This window comes from Lycorma delicatula, chromosome 1 (assembly GCF_047948215.1).
Source record: "Lycorma delicatula isolate Av1 chromosome 1, ASM4794821v1, whole genome shotgun sequence".
NCBI classification, from domain to species: domain Eukaryota; kingdom Metazoa; phylum Arthropoda; class Insecta; order Hemiptera; family Fulgoridae; genus Lycorma; species Lycorma delicatula.
The window spans coordinates 342,804,264-342,819,216 of NC_134455.1; the positions used below are offsets into that span (position 1 = coordinate 342,804,264).

Genomic DNA, 14,953 nt, shown 5'->3' on the forward strand with positions numbered 1-14,953 from the left:
TTCAGTACTGTTTGAGATTCCTTGAAAATACAGGAATTAGGAGGGTTTAGGGACTATCAATGGACCTCAGATTCAAGTACAGTGTCATCCCTTAGTAATAATTTATAGAAATGCTGACTGAGGAAAATGTTTTATTAGTCTTTTTGATGTGATGTTTTGAAACATGATCTAAGATTTATTAACCCAGAAAATTGTCAATGGATTCTTAAAGGAAAATTTTAATACAACTTAGAGAAAAATTCACTAAAAAAAAATCAAGTTAAAGAATTGCACATGCGTGCATTTATTTGTGTATATTATTTATATCGATAAATATGTGTATTACAGAGTGATTTTTTAGTCCTGTTAACCAATTTTAAATGTAAAGAAAGGGAAATTTAGGTAGAATAAAAAAAATGTATTTGTTACTTACAAAAGAGATTTAATAAAAAGCTATTACTTACGTAATTGTTAAAAAATATGCTCATAATGCCCACCCCTTGCGGTTATACACGCACAGACCCTTTTCATCATATTAGCAGAAACCTTTACAAAAAAATGACAAACTTTTTTCTTTATACGTAATGAGTGGTCTTTGTTATTATTAACTGATGTATATGTAAAATATGCAATTATATTTTGTATTAACTTTTTATGGCATCCAACTAACAAAAGGAGAAAATCTAACATTTTTGTGTATCTTTTCTGTAAATTCTTTTTATAACGCCAACTACTCTGTTAACAACATTTACATTGTATTGATATTTCGTTGTATTTCAGTTTTAATCAGATTAAGTACTTAAAAATTACTGTTGCCTTGTCGTTAACAATTTTGATCATTATTGTTAAGTTTACATGAATAGAATTTTTGAACATTTAGACACTGAAATATAATTTACTCTTTATTATTAAAACAAATTAACTGCAAGATCAAAATCTGCAATAATTAAATTTTTTAAATTTGTTAAATATTATTTTGTTCTTGTCTGATGGTTGTGAAAAGTTAATACAATGGCTGTTCAACAAAGTAAATGCTGTATAATCAGTTAATACCTGTTTCGTGTGCTTAGTTAATGCATTTTTGGAATAAATTTGCCTGTATGGTTAGTTACTTTCATGGATTTACTTGTTACTTATGATGTCTGTACATTTAAGTATTTTAAGTACTGTAGATATCTACAGTTCAAGAGAATTCTCTAGTCCATTGGTGAAGTATGAAATAAACTTAATAGTAATGTAATATGTGTGTTATTAAAAAAAATGTTCTGATCTAAGTGCTCATTTTTATTGTAAATAAAATTTTCTTATAGTTCTCATTGAAAGTTATCTTGATTTAAGAGAATGATGACTTATTATTGGGTTATTTTTACAGTAATACTGAGCTACAAAAGCTTCAGCAGTTGAAAGATGAAACTGGTGAATTGTCATCAGCTGATGAAAAACGTTACAGGATATTGAAAAAAGCTGCAGAGAAAGAGCTGTTAGATGCAGCTGATGTTATATGTTGTACATGTGTTGGTGCTGGAGATCCAAGATTGGCCAGACTCAAATTTCATTCTATACTGATTGATGAAAGTATGCAGGCTACTGAACCAGAATGTATGGTGCCTGTGATACTTGGTGCCAAACAGGTTAGTTACAATTAACCCTTAGTCTTTTAACTTTTCCTCAGGCACAATTAGAGAAATTGTATAAAGTTATAAAGTTACAATTTTGTCTGACATCTTACCCTTTCTTTTTTTAAGTACCATCTACTACTCCTTCTCTTATTATTTTAATTTTATTTGTTATAATGAAAATTAAGATTCTTCTTAACTTATTTACATGTTTTGTATAACACTTCTGGAAGAAGTCCTGGTTTTTATCTGAAGGATAAAAAGCTGCTGCATTTGTTCCATTTTTAATTAATTTTTTTACCTGTTGCTACTTATTTTATATCAGTTTTTTTTTTCTATTGATTGCCAGCTTTCTTCCAACTCCTGGTCTTTTTTATACAACAGCTTAATTTACTTGTTTTTGCTGCTCTAAATTATAGCAAGAAAGTTTTATTCATTTCAACTAGTTTAGCAAATATTTCCTAAATTGTATTTGTTGTGTCGGTCATATATCTTGATTCCTTCATTTTATTAGTATAAAATTATTCACATCATCAGCCAACCAGGAAAATCTTTTTTCAATGCTTGTAAAACATTTAGTTGACTTGTCAACTGAATCTAATCCTGAAAACTTCATATCAATGGTATTACATCTATAGGATTACCTATTTTTTCTCTTATGAATTAGTTGAAATGAACAAAAATCTCTTACTATAATTTAATTTAAAGCAGTAGAAACTTGTAAATTAAGCTGTTTATCTCTGGATAAGTAGCAGCAATAATAGAAATAACAAAAAAATTAAGTTACAATTTTTCAACGAAAAGTATTATAGTAATATAAACACTTAATTTACTTCATTGTAAGCCTAAAGAAAGTATTTTGGAACTTTAATTTTTTAAATTTAATCTTTACTTATACTAGGAGACTGTGCCTCCTGGCCACTACATGGCACAACCCCACTACAATGGGGCAAAAAAATTAAGAAGATAAATAATAATGCTTCAGTAGATAGTTGGGGTCTTGAGTTATTGCAATTTTAATATTTTCAGAATTCTTTGTTTTATAATATAGGAGGATTTTTGAAAGTCTTCTTTGTCAAAAAAAGAAAAATATTTTATAAAGGAATTCATAAAGAATGGCTGAAAGTAATGCACACCTATTAATTGGCAAATTGAAAGAGACATTTGAATGAAACATAAAAAGTATGAAGTGACATTTTATTGGTTAAAAGAGATTCCATTTACTTTACAATGTAGTCACCATTTACAGTTATATGTTTCTCCCAGTGGTTAACCAGTTTTTTATTCTTTCAATGAAGAATTAAAGTAATCATTCCTTGATCCGTGATCTCATTACACATCCTTCACATTCCTTCACTGGGACCAAGGATTTTATCCATGCTAAAATAATCGTGGGATAAAATGTCTCTAAATTTAGGATGAAGTGAAAATCATAGGAATTCAAATCCAGTGAGTTTAGAAGATGTTCAAATTTCAACTTACTAGAATTTCAGCAGTAGCATGTGAAGTGAGTTTGAACATTATTGTGATCATCAGCTCAGTGGATTTTCCAATACAACGTTTACAATATCTTCCCAGGTGTTTTAACATCTACGAACCATGTAGTGTTCAATCATTCCACGCCCTATCAGCATGGAAGTGTTTGGCATCTCAGAACACTTCAAAAATTTATTTTTTTTTTTGGGGTTGCTTCCTGAATTACATAGATTGCAGTGGTCCAAAGTGTTTGTATTCAGTTCTTTGTCTTTCTTTTAGTCGGTCCTTTTTTGTTCGTAATGATGTACCCAACTATCATCTCTTGTCACAATATTGCACAGAACTTTCAAGGTAATACTGCAGATGTTATAGTGTTGCAGTTTCTGTTAGTTATTTGTGAGATTTTGTGATGCCCACTGCAAACAGATTTTACAGTAATTCAGTTGCTCAGTAATGTCTTATTCTTTCTTTTTATATGCCTTAAGGTTTTTCTGTAGTGTGATGGTTGCTCGAATCAATTTGTCCAGCTTCTTTTAATGCTTCTCGTCTCAGAAACTGGTTTACCATTGTAAGGATCATCCTCAGTATTCGCTTTATTATGCACAACATTTTATTACCCACCTATTTACAATAAATAGTTTGGTCAACAATTTCGTCACTATAAATGGCTAATAAATGAAGAATGCCATTAGGGTTCATTTTTTCAGCTGTAAAAAATTAACCATTGTCCAGTATGTTAAACATTTTGACTTGACAGGCACACTCAACTTAAGTGTGATTTGGTTTGTTTGTAGTGAAATAATGTATATACAAGGAGGCAGCACGCATCATTTCTGCGTGTTTTGTATTCTCTTGTTAGATGTTCATTATTTATAAGCTTTGTTTCATTTCAGTTAGTTATTTCTATATAGTGTGTTTCTAATCTGATTATTCATCACTGTTTATAGTTTATTTGGAGATTTATGTTTTAATTTTTCCCTACATTAATGATAATTTTTTGTTGTTAAGCTATTTGGCCCAGTTTGTATGTCTTAAATAGTTTGTCAGTGATTTATGTAAAGAGTATGTATTGTATACATTCAGTAAATTTTTCCTATAACGAATTGTTATCCTATAACAGATAACTACTCTCTTGAACAAATATCTTGATGGGGCTATGGCATTTTGCTGTAAAGAGAAATTTCATTAAACGGAGATTATATGATGATAGGTTTTTAAAATATTGTTTATTCCTGAAAATCATCCTGTCTAAAAATTAAATAAACTTCATAAAAAATTAAAATAAAAAACAAAATTAAAAAAGATTTAGAAATGTAATCTTACCAGTATATTTGCAGAAAACCATTTTTGTAGACAGTTATTAAACACTAAGATTTTTAAAAATTAAAAAAAATTTACTTCATTATGTTTCAAACTGAAAAGTTGTGTATAGGTAAAAAACATATTTTTCCTTTTAGTGGACTAGTTGATATTGTGTTAATATTTTTTTTCTACCATTCTGAAGGGGGCTGAAAATGAAAAACAAATTTTGTAAGCAGACTATTTTTCATTTTTTGTAAAGTTATTTTTGAAAATACTTGCATGCCCAACAAAATATGTGCATTGATTGGTCTATTCTGAATAAATTAATTAATAACAATGTGTTGATTACTCTTAAATCACATTTTGGTATATTAAGTATTTTAATGTAATGATCAGCATTGATCTTGACGTTTAAATTACATCAAAACAAGCCTAATAGTATCCAAATCAGGTTTGAAAGTTGGTGACAAAATCTTTGGCTCTGTGTGTTCTCTTCATTATCTTAGTTAACCCAGGTGAGGATGCTTTAAATAATAATATCAGTAAAATTTAGCTGCTTTGCTACCTCATCATCAGCCTTTGGATATTCATTAATCAGATAAATTAGTTAAGGTACTCTGGCATATTAATTTGTTTGAACCATACACTGCGCAGCAGATTGTCACTTTCATCACTTCAGAAACTGTCATCCTGTATAGTAAGACCCAACTCATCCCAAGCGTTTTAAAGAATGCAGATGTGATATAGGTTAAATTTTATTTAATTTTTAATTAATTCAGAGTCAAAAATACTTTTTTTTATGACCTTTAACACATATGATAATACTGTGGTTCATCAATTGCAGATGCTTGTTTGTAGGTTTGGCAGGAGAAAAGACAATTATAATTTGTGCGCGTCCTTGGATCTTACAAGATCTACTACTAGATGTGCTGCATAATTATTCATCAGTAAATACATTTTTTTTCATTCAGTTTCTTTTTTTGAAGTGAAGATTTATTGTTTGGTATTTCAAACGTAACAATGCCTTTAAACATCTAGGCCTTTTATATTGCTTACACTAATAATCTACCATGTTTCAGTTTCATCATATTGATACAAGCTAGAAGAGTTACTCTTCTTTTTACAATCTTCCACCTGTGCACTTTTTATCTTCAAACTTTACTGTTTTATCTCTATTAAAATGAAAATGGCTTTCTTCTTAAACCTTGTGTCATAAACCACTCTACTTTCAAGCCATACACTAGTAACATTACTCCCAACATCTTTTGTGTCATTAATTTTCTCAAACAAGAGATGTGATATTGTTTAAATTTGTGTAGAACCTTCAAAATTTTCTATATCGAGCATTTTAGTTCAGAATTCCAGTTTAGCTTTTTCAAAATCTGTCTGATTTTGAAAACCAACAAGAAGGTGTGAACTTCATTGCTGCTTAAACCACTGCAAAACCACTTCATGTAGGTGATTTTAAACTACTGCTGAAGGTTTTTTTTTACTTCCCTTCAGGTACACCTTCAATTATTTTTCTCCGTTGCATCATATTGTTCCTACTATAGAGGAAGCCAAATTGAAATAATCAGGCAAACGTCAACTTTCTTGTTTCCCTCTTATAATGTCCAAACAATTTAAATTTCTTCCTTTTATTTAAAAAATTTGACCTTTACTAGTTGCAATTATAATGTAATTACAGAGTGTACTGAAGTCTTAACGCATATGAAAGTATAATGTATTATATCCAAATACTAGATTACTCATGTTAAAGCAGAATATGCTCATAAATCAAAATTTACTCAGAATGTGGTATTCAGAAATGTCAATAATTTCTTGATAAGAACTGCTGTACAATATTACATAAATCATCTCATGGTTTGTTACATTGCCTGATAGGCCATCATTTATGGCCTGTGTGAAGCAAAGGGAGATGTACTGTGCTGCAAGTTTTTGACTCATCTTTGTTATAACAGGTGAAGAAAGTTTCTTATAAAATTTATAGAAGGAAGGGAGGAAAATTTATAGTATTTGCAATCTACTGTAACTTCTTTCTAATTAAAAAGTTCAAATAATTGGGTCATAACCTAATTCTTTTTTTAAGAGAGATTTCTGTTATGAAGAGATGGAGATAGTATATTGTGAATGTATTATTTAATCACTGGAATTGAATTTTCTTGTTAATTTTTATTGATTTTATGAAGTACAAGATTTTATATTTATTTTTTTTGTAGCTTATTCTGGTTGGAGATCACTGTCAATTGGGCCCAGTTGTGATGTGTAAAAAGGCATCTCGTGCTGGTCTTTCACAATCTCTATTTGAACGTTTGGTTGTTCTTGGAATTCGTCCATTCCGGTTAGAAGTACAGTATAGGATGCATCCAGAATTATCAAGATTTCCATCAAATTTCTTCTATGAAGGATCTTTGCAAAATGGAGTATGTGCAGGTATTTTAAACATGCTTTTTTATTAAAATTGTTACTTATGATATGTTAATTGCTTATATAATATACATGGATAATATTTTCAATACAGACATGTTAATAAATATATTTTATCTGTTTCGTATTATACTTACTCAATTACCAGTTTTGTATTTTCACATAAAATGCTATCTTGATTTTTTTTTTTTGACTGGCCTAGTATAATGTAATAAACAGTAATTTTTCATGCAAAACATATGTTATTATATTTACAAAAACCTAATTGCGTAACCTAACTTTGATGTTACTTAAACCTACCTACCTAACTTTAATGTTAATGATTAATGATGTTTTCATACTGCTCATAAATATCACTGAATTACACTGTAATTGAAAACACTAATTTCACAAATTATTTTACACTGTATTTGAAATTGTCTTGACTACTAAAAGTTTTATTCTATCATGATTGTTTTTAATAGTTTTTTAGCATATGAAATATTTTAAAACATAGAGCTACACACAGTTTTTTATTGCTTCATAACACTTCATTACCTTCTTGAAGCATTTGCTCTTTTTCCGTTTGTGGGTACGTACTCTGGAAAGTGTCGTCTTCCCTTCAACATCAGAGGATCCTCTTCTAGTGATAGTCTTACTGTTTTTGGTTTGGCTACAAAACGTTTTTTAACAATTGCTTCTACCAAAGCCTGTCTAAATTGCAGATTAAGATATATGCACATATTTAGGAGCTGTTTGAATTCCTTTTTGTATCAAATTTTGTTTTTTTCTTTAAAGAGGGTATGCCCCAAGCATCTAATCAAATTTATCAACATCCTCCATACAAATGTTGTAATCATTTATAATTGAAGGAATGATGACATTTTGCCCTTTTCTTTTTGCCTCAACAGGATGAACTTTGTGCTGAGGTGACAAACATAACACATCCCTTTTATCACACTACTTCAATAGCATCATTTGACTGGACTTTTCACTCAATGCTATCATTTCATTTTTCTTCAATTTTTGTTTTACAAAATCCTTAGGGACACCTAATACACCTTACTCTTCTCACCAGGTCAGTGTCTTTATCTTTCAAAACAATAGCCAACTCTGGACTACAATAGAAATTGTTTGAATACGTGCAATATCCCTTTTGAAGCAGGTCATGCATCAAAGTATATTTGTTGCATGCCCATAATTTGCGTTATGGATTAGTTATGTTTCACTTCCGATATATACAAGTAGCTTATAAATGTATTCTGACTTTGATTCAGTTAAAACATAAGTTTTGATTCCAAATCTCGCTTGCTTGATTTATAAACATGATGAAACTCTACTGACCTTTCCACAACAAAAGGCTTTCATTGATAGTTATTTCCATCTCTGGTTATAAACAAGAAAATTTGTCATTTATGTATTCTAAGAATTGTAACATTTGTAATATTTCTAACATTTGTAGAATGTAAAAAATCTGATGTGGACATCATATTCCTTGTACGCCTATTAAATTACATACACATTTTTTTAAAATGAAAAGTACATACAATTTTATTTCATTAATAACTTCTGAATTATTATTTATTGTACATTTTTTTTACAATCAGAGGTTATTAATTATTAAATCAACCAATATATTTAAATTGAAATAAAAAAGGAGATGAAGTCTGATTCGAACCAATGTGCCCCTTCCCCTTGTAAGATATAAATATTTCATTAATTAAAACTATTTGGCTATAACTCTGGGACCAATGAAAGTAAGTACTAACTTTCACTGAAAAGCTCTCATTGAAATTTTTTTGGATTTTGGACACTTTTGGTCCAGTTGATTGCAATTTTACAACAGTCTTAAACCAAAATTTCAACATCACACGTCATACCGAAACTAGTCAAAATAGATTCAGGTTTGGTCTAAATGGATATTTCCATTGAAATCTAAAACTGACATTTTTTGTGATCACAATTTTGTACGAAGTAAAGGATACTTCCTTTACTTCGTACAAGGAAGTAAAAATGTAGGTAAAAGTTTCAAACGTTTGTGTGCCATACTAGCTGAAAAACCTGGGGTTGCAAATAATTATTTTTTTATATAATATTTATCAATTTCAGACATTTTTTGTGATCACAATACTACTTCCTTTACTTCGTACAAGGAAGTAAAAATGTAGGTAAAAGTTTCAAACGTTTGTGTGCCATACTAGCTGAAAAACCTGGGGTTGCAAATAATTATTTTTTTATATAATATTTATCAATTTCGGGCTTCCAAATCATTCCATATATTTGTTTAGTTTGTAATTATATCAACCAATTCATCGATTACAAAAAGTTTGAAAATACTAAATACATCATTTGGATCAGGAATAACAATATTTATACCTGATTGTCCAGTAAAGTTGGAGGGCCTACAAAAGGAATCAAGACTGATGGTAATTTACCCATTCAATTTTACTTGTGTGTTTTTGAGTAGGCCTATCTGCATCACCTGCATTGACCTCAATAGCATAATCATAATCACTGTCGGGTAGTAACAATAAAGATATCTCTTCACATATCATCTAAAGAATCACTATCAGATTAAAAATATCATATATCACTATTGTTAAAATGTCAAAATATTCATTTTTTGAAGTAGATGCCATCTCAAATGTAAGAAAACAGCATACATAAAGCTATTGTAAAAAAATGTGAAAACTATACCGGTCCAGCTTATAAATATACGGTAAAGTTTGTAAATAAATTTATAAAGCGTATACACAATATTAAATCACAAAACAATATTCCAATCCCGTAGGGAATACACTCACCTTGTGATGCTTTCAGTTGCTGCCACCCCCCCCCCTTGTCAATAGCCCTGATGGGCTTCAACAGGAGTCGTCTTTTGCCCTCTAACTTTCTACATCTCACAGTAATAAGTCAGGCCTTGGAAAGCCACCGATGTAAATGCCTCTGTAGACATTTACATCAGTGATTTTTAAATTCAGTGTTTGCCTTCGCTGTAGGCCTCGTCTGGACATGTTGAATGTCCTACATCATTGGCCTCTGAATTAGCTAACAGAGTTCATGGAAGCATGAACCTCGTGCCTAGTTCTACTTTTAATTGAGCTAATTAAAACAAAACAACAGCTACAACCCGAAATAAACATGTGAAAATACACGTGAACTACATTTTTAAATAATTGCCGGAATATTATGATATAGAGCGAATTAAAATCTGACAAAAATTTGACGGAGTATTCCGACAAAGGCCCTTTTCATGCATATTGGCTACATCGAAATGTTCAGTCATAGTTGGTATAAGGAGTTAATATAATTTTGCTGTTTTTTCAAATTTTGTTTTGTCATATTTTGAGATTGAGAATTGTTTAAAAGTTTGATTAATATTTATTTATAACCTTTAAAAATTACATTGATTGTGGAGGAGAGTACTGAACAGATAACTTTTAGAGCCACCTACATAACTCCTGAGAAGAAAATTTTAACGAACAAAAAAAAGTTTTGATTGTGTAATGTTTAGAATATTTTATTAGAAAAGGAATTGGCTACCTGAGATAGTTAGTCCAATTATGAAAAAAAAAAAAAAGACCGAACTATCATAAAAACAAATCACTGAATCTTGGGTAAAACACATTTGGGCCTGAGTGGGATATCTTTGTGGGTAGATTTTTGTGTGCTACTTATGGACATAGACAATTTAAAAAAGATTTTCATTTAGAAGGAATAGGTCATTTCTTTAAATAATGTTCCTATTGAATAAAGGAAAGAATGGAAGAAAAAACAGAAGGAAATTTGTTTTTATATAAGTATATTTCTTTAGAATGTAGTAACAACTGAAGGGTCTTTTACAACATTGAAACAAATTTTGTCTATTGTGTATTAGCTGATGATTTAATAACAAAACTAATAGGAACTCTGTAATAACTACTAATGTATTTTTTTTTTTTGTTAGATGAAAGGAAGCTTGTAAAGATGGATTTCCCATGGCCTGTGGCTGATAAACCAATGCTGTTTTACGTTACCCAGGGTCAGGAAGAAATTGCTGGCTCAGGTACATCTTATTTGAATCGTACCGAGGCAGCAAATGTTGAAAAAATTACCACAAGGTTTCTTCGTTGTGGTGTGAAACCAGAGCAGATAGGTGTAATTACTCCATATGAAGGGCAACGAGCTTATCTTGTATGTTATTGATTATTTTAAAAGATTCTTTTTAAATCTTATTTTAATCTTTGTTTTTTGTATATAAATATTTAAATAATAGTAAATAAATCTGTCACCGGGTATCATATATTAATAATTATTTTTATGTTTGTAATAATTTCAATCATTGTATTATTTTTATTTCTTAATTGAACTTGCACTAGTGTAAAATGTTTCTTGCAACCAATTTCAGAAGTACTTTTTTTTTTTATTCAAAAAGCTAGCCAAACACATTCTTTTAACGTGTATGTAACTTTTTATTTTAAGATTTATTATTAGTTTTATTAATTATTGGAGGTAAACAAAATTTCTTATGTGAAATGTATTTGTCACACTAAATGAGTAATATTCTGACCTGACTTAAAGTGGATCTTAGTATTTGTGACTTGAAATTGTAGAAACCTTTTAATTAAATTTTTCTTCAGGCAGGGTACTCAAAGGTATAACTTCTCAGGAAACATGACATGGAACAGTTAATCTTAAACTTATTGCAGGTTCCATAAATGAATCCATCAGTTAAAGCTGTATAAATGGTTGGTTTTTCATTGAGGGCTACATGTCTAGAGGGACTGACAGTTTCCTGTTATTCCCTCTAAATGAATGAAATAAATGTCATTTAAAAATTCTATACACATGTATAGAATTGTGACTTGTTATTGTTGTGACTTTTTTGTGACTTATTTCTTAGAATATATAGCACTTTCTAATTTTTTTGCCAGACCTTGCCTGGCATCAGGAATCCAAAAAGATCATAGGTTACTTATTTAATTATTGTTAATGCATTCTAATTAAATAAATTCTGCATTATGCATTGTTTCGTATTCCAAGGAGTTAAAAAAATATAGGCATCACTGTACTTTGGTATGATATCTATATATGTTAGTTTTTACTTTTGGATAATTTTGTAGGGAAATGCTTTAAATAGTAAGAGATGTAATTAGGTATACTACAGCCTGTTTTAACTTACTATGTGTAGGTGTATTTGTGTTAAACTAAAATAGATTGTTATTATTATTTTATTACGAAGTACTTTTTCAAAGCAAAAGGTTATTTCTAGAGACTTGGTTATTTCTTAGAAAATCTCATGAAAATTTCTCATGAATACATTTTTATTCTAAACCATTACTGGAAATAATTTCTAGTTATTAAATTAAATTTTAGTTAACAACTGAATTGCTGTTGGCTTTAAGGCCATCTGTAAAACTAAATAAATTACACACATCAGTATCACTTTGTGTATATGTTATCATTCACATATCACACATGTGCAAACAAGCGCACAATACCAATCTAAATATGTGGAATTTATTTATTATGCATCTGTAGCATTATGTAGAACACCAGTAAGTGAATAATTAGAATCTAAACTGAATTCAGTGTTACATTAATATTAATTATTAACAGAGAATATTTGAAAATGGTAGTCTTTTATTGTAAAAATCTTATCTGCCCAGTTTAATTTTAATATGTAGTGCAGATCCATTTAAGAGCACATGGACTTAGGCCTTTGAGGCTGGAAACAGAACTCTAATATAATTTAAAGCCACCAAGTTTAGGATATATTGAGAAAAATAATTACACAAAGTACTTAATATAAAACCAAATTTGAAGCATTAAATAATAGGATAAGATTGCATATATAATGATAAAGTACTCTTTTTTTAATATTTAAATCCATAATTTACAATTATGGCATTATACCCTTTTCACCATTCTTGTAAGAGAAAAAAAACTATGTTTTTATGCCTTAGTTTTTAGATTTAAACTATGATATGCATATTCAAGGATGCATGTCTAAGAACTTTCTGTGGCTTTGTTGTCAAAGAGATTAGTAGAAAGAGAAATCTACAGATTTAGGTACGAAAATAAACCGCACTATTTGTGGACAGTAGTCTTTGTTTTATAGTAAAAATCTTATCACAATGTCAGATTTTTTTAATGTTTAGACCCATTTTTTAGCTCATCTAGTAAGGATGTGTGATGGTACTTTCAGCTGAATGAGGAAGACTAAGACTGCTCTAAGACTGCTCTTTATTGAGAATACACAGTACAGTAGGTCTGAAAAGTTCCGGAACTAAATTTCTGTAGTCAATACAATTAGTGCCATCTCTCAAAACAACCAAGGAACTATGTAGTATGATGTCTGATGAGTGTGTACAAAATTTCATCATGTTTAGTCACTCCAGTCTCAAGTTTATATTCGACCATGTACAAGGTCACATGTATTCATGTGACCTTGTGCAAACTCGTGACATGGTACAAGAAGCGCAAAAAAATTTTGTGTTCAGGTTCAAAAATCTTTCATTGATACTTATTCTATGATACAGCAAGCATTCGGTGATGAAACCGCATCTTGTACTACAACATACACATGGTGAAGCAGTTTAAAGGCGTTAGAGAGGTGGATGATGGCGAATGATGTGGGAGGCCGTCAACAGCTCTTCATGGTGAAAATATTGCAAAAGTGCATGCACTTTTGCTCAAACAACCTCATCTTATCCTTTAGGCCATAGCAGTTAAACATTTTAAAGACGTGGTATGTAGTACAATTCTAACAGAAAAAATGAACCGCCGAAAGGTGTGCACTCGTTTCATTCCACACTTCTTGATGAAAGAACAAAAACAGGTGCGTCTTGTGCTCAAGACTTCGTTGAAACTGCTGATAGTGACCCAAATTTCTTGCAAACAATTGTAACTGGGGATGAAAGCGTTGCTTCATGTATGGTCCGTAAACAAAGCCTCTATCTGCTGCTTGTTTGAGTCGTGGAGCACAAAGACTGGTGAAAGTCAGGCAGCAAAAATCAAGAGTGAAAACTATATTGATTGCATTCTTTGACTTAAAGGGCCTGATTTATCATGAATTTGTCCCAACTAATCAAACCGTGAATTATAAATTCTATTTGGATATAATGAAACACCTGATGTGATGCATTCGTCGAATCAGCCCAAGTATCAGGATTTGGGCAGTTGGACTGTCTTCATGACAATGCCCAGGCACACATGGCAACAGTTTTAACATGTTATTATGCTGCAAATCAAATCACTGTCTTATCCCACTCGCCCTATTCATCCAACTTGGCTCTAGCAAAATGTTTTCTTTTCCCAGAACTCGAGTTGAAGATAAAAGATTGCTTTTTTGATGACATTCTGGCCATCCAAAGGGCTTAACACTAAGCAGTTAATGGAGATCCCACAAAGTGATTTCTTCAGAGCGTTTGACAGGCTCTGCTGGTGATGCGAGTGTACAACTAGAGAAGAGTTCTATGTAGAGGGCTGATGAGAGTAAATTTGTTATCTTTAAATATGTATTTTTATTTAATTTAGTTACGGAACTTTTCAGACATACTGTGTAGCTATGATTTCTTCAGGTTGATGTCTTCAATTTGCAGCTCATTTGGGTTTTTAACAACAATTATGGTTGTAACAATTAATATATTTACAGATGCAAATTTTCTTTTGCTAACTGCAAACTGTACTCCAATTCACATGCTGTCAAATGTACTAGAATAACATTTTTTATTGAATCCAAGTAAATGAAAATAATGTCATTTTGATGATGTGAATTTTAAAAGTTTATTCTTCAAAAATCATCTGAATAGTTTTTAAAGGGTAATCCCCCAGTGGAACATGTCGGCTGTCCAGAAGGGAGGAGCGTGTTCTGATGATGCTGGGAGGACCCCGATGGATGAACCTCTAGAAGAGAAGCTAGATAGGGATTTAGGGAATTAAAAATGTTCACTGGAGGTATGCAGATAAAAGTTATAGAAATCATTGATTGAAAATGTTAGGTTAATGTGTAATGTTATGAATAAGTTAGCTTATTGTCATTGTTTTGGGCCTACAGATTACTGTCAGATCATGATTTAACAAAAAATTCTCGTTTTAATGTATTAATAGCTTACATGACTGTTTAGTACAATATTTATTTTGCATAAAAAATAGAGGAGAGGTGTTGTAATTTGACATATGCCTGTAATTGA

The 14,953-nt window shown here is 30.5% G+C and overlaps 1 protein-coding gene across 1 annotated transcript in view; it reads left to right on the plus strand.

The window, feature by feature from the left end:
* Window positions 1-14,953, plus strand: part of Upf1 (Upf1 RNA helicase) — a 98,131-nt gene that overhangs the window by 56,186 nt on the left and 26,992 nt on the right. The window contains exons 11-13 of the mRNA XM_075382316.1: window positions 1,352-1,610; window positions 6,593-6,806; window positions 10,726-10,952. Coding sequence (XP_075238431.1) covers window positions 1,352-1,610; window positions 6,593-6,806; window positions 10,726-10,952 — 700 coding nt within the window. The remainder of the gene's footprint in view (window positions 1-1,351; window positions 1,611-6,592; window positions 6,807-10,725; window positions 10,953-14,953) is intronic.